Genomic DNA, 16474 nt, shown 5'->3' with positions numbered 1-16474 from the left:
CCGGCGTCGTTAACGACAGCGCAGCGTGTGACAGCTAGGAACGACGATCAACGATCGCAAAAACGGCAAAAATCGTTGATCGTTGACACGTTGCTCCTTTTCATAATGTTGGTGGTGCATGCCGCTGGTTGTTAGTCGTTCCAGCGGCACCACACATCGCTGTGTGTGACACCGCAGGAACGACGAACATCATCCTACCTGCGTCCACCAGAAAAGAAGGAAGGAAGGAGGTGGGCGGCATGTTCCGGCCGCCCATCTTCTCCCCTCCTCTTCTATTGGACGGACGTTTTGTGACGCCGCTGTGACGCCGAACACACCTCCGCCATGAAGGAGGGATTGTTCGGCAGCAACAGCGTCGTCGCTGAACAGGTATGTGCGTTTGATGCTGCCGTAGCGATATTGTTCGCTACGGCAGTGATCACCACATGTCGCACGTACGACGGGGGCGGGTGCTATCGCTCGCAACATCGCTAGCAATCGCTAGCGATGTCGCAGTGTATAAAGCCCCCTAAAGTCTCAAAAATGTCTTGGTCCATTTCAGAAGTTTCACTCTCGTTGGACTGTATAACCGGGTCGAGACTGGCCATAAATCTATAGAGGGTCCATTGTAACGTTTGGAGCCAAATAAAATAAAACATTTTGCAAACTTTTGTGCCATGATGGCTCAATGGGCCAACATGCACAATTTTTTGGGTGTTAAACTTGTATTGAATTGATACAAAATAGGAGAGGAAATTCTTCAGGTTTCTCGGTCCCTCCTCGTTGCGAGACGTCACATTCAAGTACCATCTTTTAAACAGGAAGCACAGACACACAAAAAAAAAAAAGTGAATGTGTCCTACAGGCAACCTTTGTTTAAAACAAATAGTATGAAAAGGTCCCAGTGTCAGAGAGGCATGCATGATGTGAATGGGATAAGGAGCCATTGTCTCTTCCCCTATGTATAACATAGTACAGATAATGACAAAGAAATGGCAGAGTGAGAAAAGACGTTTGTTTCTCTCATTGTCCTCAACGCTGGGGCGCAAATAGTTTAATTTATCACATACTCGCCTGAATCATCAGTATTCCACCATATTGTCCAGGAATGGGAAGAACTTTAAGGATCTCTTTATAATGGATTAGTGGGCAGTTGAACGAGCACAATTAGGAAGCCACACACTGACCCCTGTCTCTGCAGAGGATCTGGTGACTGCGATCTCCTGATCGTTCTCAGCCTATATGGACCTTGGTTACAAAGTTACAGTGTGTAATAAATTTCAGAACACCGTTGGATGTTTTCCAAGAGAAAACGACCAAGCTGTCAAATCTCTATAGATTATAAAGCAGAGGATCACAACTTGCTCTAAGCTATCGGAAAACGGAAAACCACTAAAATTTGTACGCAACAGTTTTTACAATTTATTCCAGGTTGATCTCAAAGACCGAAAAAAATTGCCTTATGCCGGCGTCACATGGTACGATATATCGGGCGATATGTCATCGGGGTCACGTCATTAGTGACGCACATCCGGCATCGTTAGAGATATCGTAGCGTGTGACACCTTCGAACGACTGTGAACGAGCAAAAATACTCACCTTATCGTTGCTCGTTGACACGTCGTTCATTTTCAAAATGTCGTTACTCCTTCTGTGCATCGGTTGTTTATCGTTCCCGGGGCAGCACACATCGCTCCGTGTGACACCACGGGAATGACGAACAACAGCTTACCTGCGTCCCGCCGGCAATGCGGAAGGAAGGAGGTGGGCGGGATGTTACGTCCGGCTCAGCTCTGCCCCTCTGCTTCTATTGACAGGCTGCCAAGTGACGTCGCTGTGACGCCGAACGTCCCTCCCCCTTCAGGAAGAGGATGTTAGCCGCCCACAGCGACGTCGCCCGAGAGGTAAGAGCATGTGACAGGGGGTTAATGACTTTGTGCGCCATGGGCAACTAATTGCCCATGACGCACAAACGACGGGGGCAGGTACGATCGCTCGTGCAATCGCACGATAGATCGTCCCATGTGACGCCGGCATTAGAATACGTGCGCACGTAGCAGATTTTTTCTGGAAAAAAAAACAAACAAAAAAACCCCCCATGTTTTGGCAGGAAAAAAAAAAGCACATCTTTATGCTTCTTTGGCCTGCTGCACTGTTGCTGCTTTTTTTTTGCTGCACTGTTGCTGCTTTTTTTTGCTGCACTGTTGCTGCTTTTTTTGCTGTGTTTTTTTTTTTTTTGCTGCACTGTTGCTGCTTTTTTTTTGCTGCACTGTTGCTGCTTTTTTTTGCTGCACTGTTGCTGCTTTTTTTGCTGTGTTTTTTTTTTTTTTGCTGCACTGTTGCTGCTTTTTTTTTGCTGTGTTTTTTTTTTTTTTGCTGCACTGTTGCTGCTTTTTTTTTGCTGCACTGTTGCTGCTTTTTTTGCTGCACTGTTGCTGCTTTTTTTGCTGCACTGTTGCTGCTTTTTTTGCTGCACTGTTGCTGCTTTTTTTGCTGCACTGTTGCTGCTTTTTTTGCTGCACTGTTGCTGCTTTTTTTGCTGCACTGTTGCTGCTTTTTTTGCTGCACTGTTGCTGCTTTTTTTGCTGCACTGTTGCTGCTTTTTGCTGCAGTTTTGGGTGCAGTTTGTTGTCCTAAACTGTATGAATGACCTTCCCCAGCAAAGTCTACGAGAAATCCGAAAGGCTGTGCGCACGTTGCTTTTTTCCGCCTGCATTTTTGGTTGCAGTAAAAAGAAGCAGCATGTCATTTCATTTCTTTTTTTTTTTCCCTGCATTTTGCCATTAACAATTTTAAGAAAATGTAGGGGCAAAAGCGCAGGAAGAATCGCATGAAAATGTGGCAAAAACACACTGAAAACACAGCAAAAAAGCATGCGTTTTTTGATGCGTTTATTCGGCCAGAGGTGCGTTTTTCGCTAGAGAAACAAAACTGCAGTGTGCGCACAGGATAGTGTTTTTCATGCTTTTTCTTAGCTACTGAGATAGGGAAAATGCAGGAAAAAAGCAGAAGCAATTGACACGCTGCTTTTTTTCAGCAATAAAAACTGCAAAGAAAAAAGAAGCAATGTGCGCACAGCAAGTCAGGCTTCTCAAACTTTGCTGGGATGCTTTTTCCTTGCTTCTATTAATAAGAAGCGAGGAAAAAAAAAAACATGAAAAAAGCAATGTGTGTACGAGGCCTGAGTGTGATATATAAGATTCAGATTTGCACATGCATAATGCAATATGAACAAAGTGGATAACATTTCATGTAATATCCATAAACTTTGGGGAGGAAGGAAGGGGGGGTGGGGAAGGAGGGGGGTGGGGAAGGAAGGGGGGGGGGGGAAGGAAGGGGGGGGAGGAAGGAAGGGGGGAGGAGGAAGGAAGGGGGGAGGAAGGAAGGGGGGAAAGGAAGGGGGGGGAAGGAAGGGGGGAGGAAGGAAGGGGGGGAAGGAAGGGGGGGGAAGGAAGGGGGGGGAAAGAGGGGATTATGTGTAGCAGCAATTGACCCAATACTATTCAAGGAGTGTAAAATAAGTCACATTCAGAAATACACTAAGTGTGCCATAGAAAGTTTTTTAAAACAGAAAAACAAACAAAAAATCATGCCTCCCTCTAAGAGGAAATTACTCTCTAAAAACTTTGTATGGTCAAGTGCCACAATTTCACAATTTCAAGTGGACATTTAAAAGGCGGCTTGGACATGTAGCTATAAGGGGAGATCATTACAATCCCTAACTAGGCAGATTTGCATTTAAGAGTCCAGGACTCTTAAGTTGCTGCAATGGCTGTCAACTTATTACCCATATTCATCAAAAGAGCTATGAAAAATGTTACAATTTCATTTTTGCAACTAGATATTAAAGAATTCCAAGAGTTTCACCTAACAGATTTCATTTTGAGGGTGGGCTGAAGCAGATCATAACTCATTTTGTAATTACGGTATTTACTTATTTTGAAAAGTATCACATAACTTCATAATATCCAAATGATTTTGCAAGTTAAAACAGATGAAGCCTGTTAGGTCACCGATATCTACAGATATTGCCATCGGAACAGATAGAAGGACCTATTCACTTACCTATTTAAAACATAACTTAGAGCCTTCTGCCGTATTCCTGAGTAGCTGGACGGGCTGGATTCCCATGCAATTAAATTGGAAGCATCATGGAAAAGGTGAATGTTCACTAAGTCAAAGGCACTGCAGAAAAAGAGAGAGTACTTTATGACAGTGTTAAATTTTTCTTTTTTTTGTGTGTGTGTGTGAAAATATCAAAATTTGGGTGAAAATTTAAGTAGTAATGGGCGAACCCGTACTGAACACCTAGCGTCTATATTATACTTGCAGAGTTTCAGGGCAATGGTCAAACTACTTTTGGGTCCGCTTGTTAAAATCATATGACTTTTGACTGCTTCATCCACCCACCGTGACCGTATTTAAAAAATTAAAAAAAAAACCAACAAAAAAACGCCATGTTGTCTCCTAAAATTTTGATACCCAGCAAAGAAAGCAGACAACTGGGGGCTGGTATTATCAGGCGGGGGAGACCCATGGTTATTGGTCCTCCTCAGCCTAAAAATAGCAGCCTGCAGCCACCCAGGATTGACATCAATTAAATGCGACAATCCTGCTGCTTTACCAGACTCCTCCTGATAGTCCTAATGCGGTGGCAATCAAGGTAATATAAGGGGTTCACAACAGCTATCATTTGTAGCCTGAGACTATGTTGGGGTCCAGCCCGTGCCCCCGGTCTCACCTCAGCATTTGTCTAAAGACTGTTCTGCTGCAGAGACAGATTCTGTTTCACTGCCGGACCAAAACAGCATGTACACCTGCTCCGCGGTGAACATTTTGAACACATTATATTTATCCGTGCCCAACAAAGAAAAAAGCCTAAGGCTACATGCGCACGCTGCTTCTTTTTCGTGTTCACAAACTGCAGCCAAAACTGCAGCCAAAACTGCACCTTGTCAGAGAGAGCCTGGAAATGTCACAAAAAATGTAGGTGCTTTTTTGGTGCATTTTTGCTGCTTTTTTGGTGCGTTTTTGGCTGCAGTTTTGTCAACAATTGTTTCATGTATTTTTCAGTTCAAACAAGCCCATAAAGTTTGTTGAATTGAAAAAAAAAAAAATTAGAAATAAATAAATAATTAAAAAAAAACTGGCGTGCGGTACCCCCCAATTTTAATGCCAGCCAGATAAAGCCATACGGCTGCAGGCTGGTATTCTCAGGATGGGGAGCTCCACGTTATGGGGAGCCCCCCAGCCTAACAATATCAATCAGCAGCCGCCCAGAATTGCCGCATACATTAGATGCGACAGTTCTGGGACTGTACCTGGCTCTTCCCAATTTGCCCTGGTGCGTTGGCAAATCGGGGTAATAAGGAGTTATTGGCAGCCCATAGCTGCTAATAAGTCCTAGATTAATCATGTCAGGCGTCTATGAGACACCCTCCATGATTAATCTGTAAATTACAGTAAATAAACACACACACCAGAAAAATCCTTTATTAGAAATAAAAAACACAAACACATTCCCTCATTACCAATTTATTAACCCCGACAAAGCCCTCCTTGTCCGGCGTAATCTAGCATGCTCCAGCGTCGCATCCAGCTCTGCTGCATGGAGGTGACCGGAGAAGCAGCAGACACCGCCGCTCCGGTCACCTCCATGCAGCTAATGAAGACAGCCGCGCGATCAGCTGAGCTGTCACCGAGGTTACCCGCGGCCACCGCTGAATCCAGCGGTGGCCGCGAGTAACCTCAGTGACAGCTCAGCTGATCGCGCAGGAGCGTGGAGCCGACAGGAGAGCGTGGAGCCGACAGGAGAGCGTGGAGCCGACAGGAGAGCGTGGAGCCGACAGGAGAGCGTGGAGCCGACAGGAGAGCGTGGAGCCGACAGGAGAGCGTGGAGCCCGGGACTTTCAGCAGCGGCGGCGGCGGTGAGAGGGGTCCATCATCTCCCCTGTGCGTGCACGCTGGGGACAGCGGTACTTCAGGGAACACGTGGAGGACGGGACTATCAGCGGCGGCAGCGAGAGGGGGATGGACATTGGCAGCTGAAAACATTGACTTTTCCCTCTCGCTGCCGCCGCCGCTGCTGATAGTCCCGTCCTCCACATCATTTCCCCTGTGCGTGTATGCTGGGGACAGTGGTACTTCGGGGAACACGTGGAGGACGGGACTATCAGCGGCGGCAGCAGAGAGAGATAAAAATCAATGTTTTCAGCTGCCAATGTCCATCCCCCTCTCGCTGCCGCCGCTGCTGATAGTCCCGTCCTCCACATCATCTCCCCTGGGGACACCGGTACTTCGGGGAACACATGGAGGACGGGACGGGACGGGACCACTTGCCTGACCTCACTTCCTGACAAATCACCTGCGTTTTTGCTAGCAAAAACGCAGGTAAAAGGCAGGTAAAATGCACCACTTTTGATTAGCATGCATTTTTCCTGCGTTTTTGATGCCCTCATTGATTTCAATGGGTGACAAATGTTGACAAAAACGCAGGAAGAATGAACATGCTGCATTTTTTTTGTCACAAACTTTTGACAAAAAAAACGCTGACAAATAAACTGCAGCGTGCGCATGACAAATCTGACTTCTCATAGACTTTGCTGGGAAGTCAGATGTCAGAAAGTTCAGCTGACAAAACTGCAGCCAAAAAAGCAGCAAAAAAGCAGGAAAAAAAGCAGCGTGCGCATGTAGCCTTAATCTAAATAACATTAACACCTAAACATATTCTAACAATAGTCTAACAATAGTATTTTTTTTACTTTATTTTTATTGTACATTTCTTTTTCTACATTTTGAAAAAACCCTAACCCAACTCTTATGAGCATATTTAAAGGTCATTGTGAAGGGAAAGCAGGAGGAGTAGTGACATATGTATATAAGAGCCCAGGCTGCAGTATAGAACGTAAAAAAACAGCTTTATAATACTCACCTAGGGGGCGGTACGGACAGATGGGTGTCGCTGCTGTAGGTCCGGCGCCTCCTCTCTGCTGCGATTACTGTCCTCCTTCTGAGCTTCATACGGATGACACGTCCTATGTCATCCACACAGGCCGGCATTGTGGTCCTGCACAGGCGCACTTTGATCTGCCCTTTTGAGGGTGGATCAAACTACTGTAAAGCGCAGGAGTGAGGAAAGGTCAAAGACCGCCCGCGCATGCGCACTACAATATTTTGATCTGCCCTCAAAAGGGCAGATAAAAGTGCGCCTGCACAGGAATGCAATGCTGGCCAGTGTGGATGACGTGAGACGCATCGTGCACACAGGCTTCAGAAGAAGGGGGACCGCAATCTCAGCAGAGAGGAGGCGCCGGACTGGAGAGCAGCGACACCCATCGAACTGGACCGCCCCTCCAGTTGAGTATTATAAAGGTCTTTTACTTTATACAGAACGGCCTGGGCTCTTATATACTTTATAGTAGAGTGCTGTATATAAGAGCCCACTGGTGGTGGCCGCAGCTTTTAGGGGAAATATCTGGTGATAGGTTCCCTTTAAAAGTATTCACTGCAAACTGAAATTCTGATTTAGAAATCTGAGGGTCATTGCCCATTGTTTTGCGGTGGACTTTTTCTTTCAGCTCAAGATCCGATTTTTCATCGTTCCCTAATGCGTTGCCAGTTATGACATTTGAGCAGAACTCTCTGCTGCGCTTAGAAAAATGATTCTTATTCAAACAAATTTCACCAATTCGCAATGAGGGATAGTGACAATTATTAATCATTCGGTTGCAATTATAATAAGCACAGGACCTGGGCGATTCCATATAAAAAAACCCTCTACACACAAATTTGTATCGCTTTCTGGACATTGATGAGAATTACTTTGTTCTTAAACAGGTCCTCAATCATATAGGCTGAATGTTACATTATCTGTGTGCGGGAGATCTCACAAAACGTACCAGTCAGTAATACACCATCGCGTTCGAATAAAGCCTTTTCTAGATGATTTGCTCTGAAAGATAAACACAATATAAAAGTGGATTTTAATATACAGAAAGGCAGCTGTGTCACTAATGAGAAAAACAGTAAGGCGATATTAATTTCACAACTGAGAGAGTAGGCAGGCGCGATTATGTCTCTAAAGCACAACACTATCAGCGCAGGAACACAGCACATACATTGTGCCGATGATTAATGATGATTTGAGTGTTGTGCATATAAACAAATCACAGTTTTCACTCCAACTCCTCATTCCGGGAGCTCGACATAAGCCTGTGCCATCTACATGGGGGTCAGTCACAGGCCGGATTTTGGGTTCCGAGCAGAATAAATGTGTTCTCCAAAAAACTTGACAATGGATGAAAAAGATAGATCTTAACCCTTCTACAACCGGGTGATTTTTCATTTTTTTTGCTCTTCCGATTTTTCCCATTTCTATTACATACAGTATACAGTATATATAACTGATTTGCTGAAGCCCAACAAGGAAAAAGAAGGAAATGGCTGAACTAAAGCAAATGCATAAAAAGATCAACCAATGTTATTGAAAGAATAGGTAAACAGCCATATCAAGAGCAGTTATTAGATTCAGTTTGGAAAAAAAAGCATAGGGTCATCTTATTACAATGCACAAATATATGAACGGACAATTCATAGATCTGTATAATGATCGGTTTACAACGGGGACAAGGGGACATGCTCTACATGTAGAAGAAAGAAGGTTTCATCATCATCAGAACGTGATTATTTTATTCATTTTATGAGCAGTGAGATTATGGATTCTTTACTGTACGAGCAGTGAGACTATGGAATGCTCTGCCAGAACAAGTTGCAAAAAAGTTGGGAAAAGGAGAAAAAGCCAGATCACCGCAATTGCCCAGTCTACTAAAACTTGTTTTTTTTGTGGGACGAGTTGTGGTTTTGAAGGACACTATTCATTTTACCATACAATGTACTGAGAAACGAGAATCTATATATATATTTCTATAAATATATATATCTATATATATATATATAGATATCTATATATATATCTATATATATATATATCTATATATATATCTATATATATATATATCTATATATATATATCTATATATATATATATATATATATATATATATATATATCTATATCTATATCTATATATATATATATATATATATACACACACACACACACACACATACATATATACAGTGGAACCTTGATTTAAGAGTAACTTGGTTTGAGAGCTTTTTACAAATTTGTAACTTTGTTTAAGAGCAATGCTTTGCAATAAGACCAAATTTCCACCATGCACACTTCCGGTTCCATCCTTTTACCGCGCTCTGACCCGCCCTGGTGGTAACTTTCTGTACATATGTACTGTATACAGTATACCATTAAACAATACAGTACATACTATATAGCATGTCTATCAATTTGCATTTGTGGATGCAGTATTGTACTTTCTGCTAGCCACTGCAGCACATTGCTTATACTGTATCTCCCGCACACCAACAATTCTATTGTAACCTAATGTGCAGTTTAATTTGTTTTACATGTTTTTTACTGTACAGTATGTTGTATTAGTGACTAATAATTTTATATGAATACAGGACATTATTTTGTATTACTGTAATAAGTTTGTATAAATACAGCAAATATTTTTGGGTTCTGGAACGAATTGTCTGCTTTTCAATTATTTCTATGGAAAAATTCGCTTTGATATAAGAGTATCTTGACTTAAGAGCACACTCCCGGAAACAATTATGCTCGTAATCCAAGGTTCCACTGTATATAATATATATATACAGTTAGGTCCAGAAATATTTGGACAGTGACACAAGTTTTGTTATTTTAGCGGTTTACAAAAACATGTTCAGAAATACAATTATATATATAATATGGGCTGAAAGTGCACACTCCCAGCTGCAATATGAGAGTTTTCACATCCAAATCGGAGAAAGGGTTTAGGAATCATAGCTCTGTAATGTATAGCCTCCTCTTTTTCAAGGGACCAAAAGTAATTGGACAAGGGACCCTAAGGGCTGCAATTAACTCTGAAGGCGTCTCCCTCGTTAACCTGTAATCAATGAAGTAGTTAAAAGGTCTGGGGTTGATTACAGGTGTGTGGTTTTGCATTTGGAAGCTGTTGCTGTGACCAGACAACATGCGGTCTAAGGAACTCTCAATTGAGGTGAAGCAGAACATCCTGAGGCTGAAAAAAAAGAAAAAATCCATCAGACAGATAGCAGACATGCTTGGAGTAGCAAAATCAACAGTTGGGTACATTCTGAGAAAAAAGGAATTGACTGGTGAGCTTGGGAACTCAAAAAGGCCTGGGCGTCCACGGATGACAACAGTGGTGGATGATCGCCGCATACTTTCTTTGGTGAAGAAGAACCCGTTCACAACATCAACTGAAGTCCAGAACACTCTCAGTGAAGTAGGTGTATCTGTCTCTAAGTCAACAGTAAAAGAGAAGACTCCATGAAAGTAAATACAAAGGGTTCACATCTAGATGCAAACCATTCATCAATTCCAAAAATAGACAGGCCAGAGTTAAATTTGCTGAAAAACACCTCATGAAGCCAGCTCAGTTCTGGAAAAGTATTCTATGGACAGATGAGACCAAGATCAACCTGTACCAGAATGATGGGAAGAAAAAAGTTTGAAGAAGAAAGGGAACGGCACATGATCCAAGGCACACCACATCCTCTGTAAAACATGGTGGAGGCAACGTGATGGCATGGGCATGCATGGCTTTCAATGGCACTGGGTCACTTGTGTTTATTGGTGACATAACAGCAGACAAGAGTAGCCGGATGAATTCTGAAGTGTACCGGGATATACTTTCAGCCCAGATTCAGCCAAATGCCGCAAAGTTGATCGGACGGCGCTTCATAGTACAGATGGACAATGACCCCAAGCATACAGCCAAAGCTACCCAGGAGTTCATGAGTGCAAAAAAGTGGAACATTCTGCAATGGCCAAGTCAATCACCAGATCTTAACCCAATTGAGCATGCATTTCACTTGCTCAAATCCAGACTTAAGACGGAAAGACCCACAAACAAGCAAGACCTGAAGGCTGCGGCTGTAAAGGCCTGGAAAAGCATTAAGAAGGAGGAAACCCAGCGTTTGGTGATGTCCATGGGTTCCAGACTTAAGGCAGTGATTGCCTCCAAAGGATTTGCAGCAAAATATTGAAACTAAAAAATTTTTTTTTGGGTTTGGTTTATTTGTCCAATTACTTTTGACCTCCTAAAATGTGGAGTGTTTGTAAAGAAATGTGTACAATTCCTACAATTTCTATCAGATATTTTTGTTCAAACCTTCAAATTAAACGTTACAATCTGCACTTGAATTCTGTTGTAGAGATTTCATTTCAAATCCAATGTGGTGGCATGCAGAGCCCAACTCGCGAAAATTGTGTCACTGTTCAAATATTTCTGGACCTAACTGTACACACACACGCATTATATATATATTTTACAAGTGAGGTGACATTATTAAAGAAAAAAAAAAAATGTGTGTATTTTGTTTTCAACGGGAGTTATATAAGGCTATGTGCGCACGTTGCGTAATTGCATGTAGTTACGCTGCGATCTGCACCGCAGCGTAACTGCATGCGTCCTCAGCATAATCTATAGAGATTGTGCAGGAGCCGTGCGCACGTGGTGTATTAGAGCGCAACGCTTCGGCTGCTGCCCGAAGCTCGCGTTCTAAGAAGTGACATGTCACTTCTTTCCTGCGCTTTGCCTGCATCCCCCGCCCTGTCTATGGGAGGGGCTGCAGTCAGAGCGCATGGAATCTGCTTTTTTTTTTTTTTCATTACGGACTGTTTCTGCAGCGATTTGAACCGCACGTGTGCTCTTTAACCCCATAGCGACGGCCTAACGTCTCAACGTCGGAAAAACAGGGTACTTATTCTGTTCCGACGTCTTGAGACGTCAGGCCGGAAAAACCCTGTAGCGCCCCCCAGTGACGAAAAATCTCGGGGGTTTCAGCTACCGGGGGTAGCTGAGACCCCCCAGATTATGAATCGGGGTGTTTTGTATGCACCCCGTTAATGCGATCGCCGCTTTACACCGTATACCGGCGACAACATAAAAAAAAAAAAAATGGCTGGTAAAATTTATTTATTTCTCATCTGACGTGATCAAACATGTCAGATGAGAAATAAATGTGAGCCCTTAGTGCCCCCAAAGCCCCCGGTACCGGAGAAATCCATCCAACCCCCCCCCCCCCTCCGGAAAATCCAAGATGGCGCCGACGCGCGCTGAAAACTCCCGCCGCCGCCGCCTCTGCATTCATTTCCCTCCGATCTGAAATGATCAAACATTTCAGATCGGAGGGAAATGTCCCCCTCCTGACCTCTCCTCCGGTACACCGGAGCTCTTTGGTCCCTGGAGCCCCCTCCAGTTCTTCAGAGCCCCCCTCCGGAGCGTGCAAGATGGCGCCGACGCGCGCTGAAAACTGCCGCCGCCGGCTCTGCATTCATTTCCCTCCGATCTGAAATGATCAAACATATCAGATCGGAGGGAAATGTCCTCCCCCTGACCCCTCCTCCGGTCCACCGGAGCCCCCTCCGGGTCTCCAGAGCCACCCCCCCTCCCCCGCATTCATTCTGCTCTTTCTGCCGCATGTGACACGTCACATGCGGCAGAAAGGTGTCCCCAGGTCCCCCCAGGTCCCACTAGGTCACCCCCCATCACCCCCCCCCAGCCCCCGAGCCCCCGGTCATACGTTACCTGTCTGGTGATCCGTCCCGCGATCACGCCGCCTCCTTCTTGAATGCTGACGGCGATGCGCAGACAGCGGCTGTCAGCTGGATTCCTCCCCCGGTCCACAGTGGAGCAGCCTGTGCATCAGCGACGTCAGTCTTGCAGGGACGCTGACGTCGCTGATGCACAGGCTGCTCCACTGTGGACCGGGGGAGAGTGAGTGCAGTAATCAGCAGTCTCTCCATGTGAGGAGTGTGGTCCTCACATGGAGAGACTGCTGTTCCAGAAAATGGGGGGTACGTTCTGTGAGCGTGCCCCTCATATTCTGGAATGAGGTTACTGCAGGTCACTCTGCCCTAAGTTGGACCGGGGCAGTGTGAGTGCAGTATTCTCAGATTACTGCACCCACACTGCTCATGGAGAGCTTGCTCTTCCAGAAAATGGGGGATACGTTCCCTGAACGTGCCCCCCATATTCTAGAAGATCCAGAGTCGGCGTGGGACCTCACGGATTACAGCGGATTACAGCGACCGTAATTTCTTTATTTTCAATAAATTGAGGAAAGAGGAATGTTTCGGGGAGTTTTTTTTTTCAAATAAATTTTTTTTTTGTCTTTTTTTTTGTCTATTACTTGACTGGGTTAGTGATGTCTGGTATCTGTTTAGATGCCGTGACATCACTAACCCCAGGGCTTGATGCCAGGTGACATTACAGCTGGTATCAACCCCATATATTACCCCGTCTGCCACCGCACCAGGGCGCGGGATGAGCTGGGGCGAAGCGCCAGGATTGGCGCATCTAATGGATGCGCCACTTCTGGGGCGGCTGCGGCCTGCTATTTTTAGGCTGGGAAGAGTCCAATAACCATGGCTCTTCCCACCCTGAGAATACCAGACCCCAGCTGTCCGCTTCACCTTGGCTGGTGATCTAATTTGGGGGGGACCCCACGTTTTTTTTTTTAAAAAAAAAACGCCTGGGGAGCCCTCCAAATTGATCACCAGACAAGGTGAAGCTGTCAGCTGTGGTTTGCAGGCTACAGCTGTCTGCTTTACCCTAGCTGGCTATCAAAAATGGGGGGGACCCCACGTCGTTTATTTTAATTATTATTTTTTTGGGGGGCTAAATACAAGGCTAGGCACCCTTTAGTGCCACATGAAAGGCACTAAAGGGCGCCAGCTTAGAATATGCAGGGGGTGGGACGTTATATATGTTTGACATGTATCCATTCATCCATTGTAGCATTTTAGGCTGGATGCCCACAATCGGGATTTGCAGCGTTTTGGGCGCAGAGTGTTTTCCCTGCGTCCATAACGCTGCATTGTGCAGTAGAAGCACAGTGGAAGGATTTTTAGAAATCCCATGCCCAATGTGCTTGCCTAATGTACTTCTCTTCTCCGCAGCATAAACCGACCTGTGGCGGCAGCTTCCCGAGCCTCAGCATGTCAATTTATGCTGCGGAGATGAGTGTTCTCTGCAGGTAGCATAGAGCTCCACAGCGGCCTGAACCCAAATCGTGGGCATGGGCAGCTGCGTTCTCCCGTGGACAACACTCACATCTCTGCAGGAGGCTGACACTGTGTACTAGACGCCGTGTCGCTGGCTCATGGCCACATAGCCTAAAAGTGAGACATTGGTTGCTACAGCAACATTTTTGTGAAGTACCTGTGGATTCAAAATGCTTATTATACTCCTGAATAAAATCCAGTTTCCAAAATGGGGTCACTTGTGGGGGTTTCTAATGTATAGGTACCCAAGGGGCCCTGCAAATGTGACATGGTGCCCGCAATTTATTTCAACTTTTCCAGAATTTAAATGGTGCTGCTTCCATTCCAAGCCCTCCCATTTATCCAAACAGAGGTTTTTGGCCACATGTGGGGTATCCCTGTGCTCATAAGACATTGGATAACAACCTGTTGGGTCCACGGTTTGTTGTTGTCTCTTGAAAAAGTGAGAAATTTGATGCTGAAGCAACATTTTTGTGAAAAAAATGAAAATTTTCAATATGGCAACCTAAGCTTATCAAATTCTGTGAAGTATTCGTGGATTCATACTGCTCACTATACACCTAGATAAAAGCCTTGAGGTGTCTTGTTTCCAGAATGGAGTCACTTGTGGGGGACCTCCACTGTTTAGGCACCTCAGGGGCTCTCCAAATGCAACCTGGCGTCCGCTATTGATTCCAGCCAATTTTGCAGTCAAATGGCACTCCTTCCCTTCCGAGCCCTGCCATGCGCCCAAACAGTTGATTTCCACCACATATAAGGTATCGCCAAACTCAGGAGAAATTGCACAATAAATGTTATGCTGAATTTTTTCCTTTTACTCTTGTAAAAAAAAAAAAGCTACCTGGTTGAAATAACAATTTTGTGGTAAAATTTTTTTTTTTTTTTTTCATGGCTCAACGTTATAAAATTCTGTGAAGCACCTGGGGGTTCAGGGTACTCAAACATCTAGATAAATTCCTTGAGGGGCCTAGTTTCCAAAATGGGGTCACTTGTGTGGGGTTTCTGCTGTTTAGGTACCTTAGGGGTCCTCCAAATGTGACATGGTGCCCGCAATCTTTTTCAGCCAAATTTCCTTTCCAAAATTCAAATATTGCTCCTTTCGTTCCAAGCCCTCCCATTTGTCCAAACAAAGGTTTCAGACCACATGTGAGGTATCACCGCGCTCATAAAAAAGTGGTTAACAAACCTTGAGGTCAAATTTTGGAATTACCTCTTGAAAAAGTGAGAAAATTGATGCTAAAGCAACATTTTTGAGAAAATTATTAAAATTTTCAATATGACAACGTAACGTTAACAAAATCTGTGAAGTACCTGTGGATCTAAAATGCTCACTATACCCCTAGATAGAAGCCTTGAGGGGTCTAGTTTCGAAAATGGTGTCACTTGTGAGGGGTTTCTTCTGTTTAGGTACCTTAGCGGACCTGTAAATGCAACATGGTGCCCGCAATCTATTTCAGCCAAATTTGCTTTCCAAAATTCAAATATTGCTCCTTCTGTTCCGAGCCCTCCCATTTGTCCAAACAGAGGTTTCTGACCACATGTGGGGTATCGGCGCACTCATAAGAAAGTGGGGAACAAGTTTTGGGGTCCATTTTGTTGTGTTAGTTCTTCTAAAAGTGAATCAATTTGGGTTAGAGCAACATTTTTAGGTAAAATTTAATTTTTGCTTTTTTTCATTCCACATTGCTTTTGTTCATGTGAAGCACCTGAAGGGTTAATAAACTTCTTGAATGTGGTTTTGAGTACTTTGGGGGGTGCAGTTTTTATAATGGTGTCACTTTTGGGTATTTTCTGTCACCTAGGCCTCTCAAAATCACTTCAAATGTGATGTGGTCCCTAAAAAAATGGTTTTGTAAATTTTGATGTAAAAATGAGAAATCGCTGATAAACTTTGAACCCCTCTAACTTCCTAACAAAAAAAAAATTTGTTTCCAAAATTGTGCTGATGTAAAGTAGACATGTGGGAAATGTTATTTATTAACTATTTTGTGTCACAGAAATCTCTGGTTTAACGGTATAAAAATTCAAAAGTTGAAAATTGCTAAATTTTCAAAATTTTTGCCAATATTCAATTTTTTTCTTCAATAAACGCAAAAAATATTGTCCTAAATTTGGTACTAACATGAAGTCCAATATGTGACGAAAAAACAATCTCAGAATCACCGGGATCCGTTGAAGCGTTCCAGAGTTATAACCTCATGAAGTGACACTGGTCAGAATTGCAAAATTTGGTCTGGTCATTAAGGTGAAAATTAGCTCCGTCACTAAGGGGGTTAAATCGCTGCAGAAATTTCTGCAGGGCCAGTACGCAACGTGCGCACATAGCCTAAGGGTTGTTTTT

General features: G+C 44.1%; 1 protein-coding gene across 1 annotated transcript in view; it reads right to left on the bottom strand.

Moving 5' to 3' along the window:
• Positions 1 to 16474, bottom strand: part of INPP5A (inositol polyphosphate-5-phosphatase A) — a 550538-nt gene that overhangs the window by 233878 nt on the left and 300186 nt on the right. Inside the window, exons 6-8 of the mRNA XM_075351609.1 lie at positions 8097 to 8265; positions 7878 to 7988; positions 4045 to 4164 (exon numbers count right to left, since the gene is read on the bottom strand). Of these exons, the coding sequence (XP_075207724.1) occupies positions 4045 to 4164; positions 7878 to 7988; positions 8097 to 8265 (400 nt within the window). The remainder of the gene's footprint in view (positions 1 to 4044; positions 4165 to 7877; positions 7989 to 8096; positions 8266 to 16474) is intronic.

Source organism: Anomaloglossus baeobatrachus, chromosome 5 (genome assembly GCF_048569485.1).
Source record: "Anomaloglossus baeobatrachus isolate aAnoBae1 chromosome 5, aAnoBae1.hap1, whole genome shotgun sequence".
NCBI lineage: Eukaryota > Metazoa > Chordata > Amphibia > Anura > Aromobatidae > Anomaloglossus > Anomaloglossus baeobatrachus.
The sequence above is the reverse complement of the archived record's forward strand: the minus strand, read 5'-3'. Positions and strand labels throughout refer to the sequence as shown.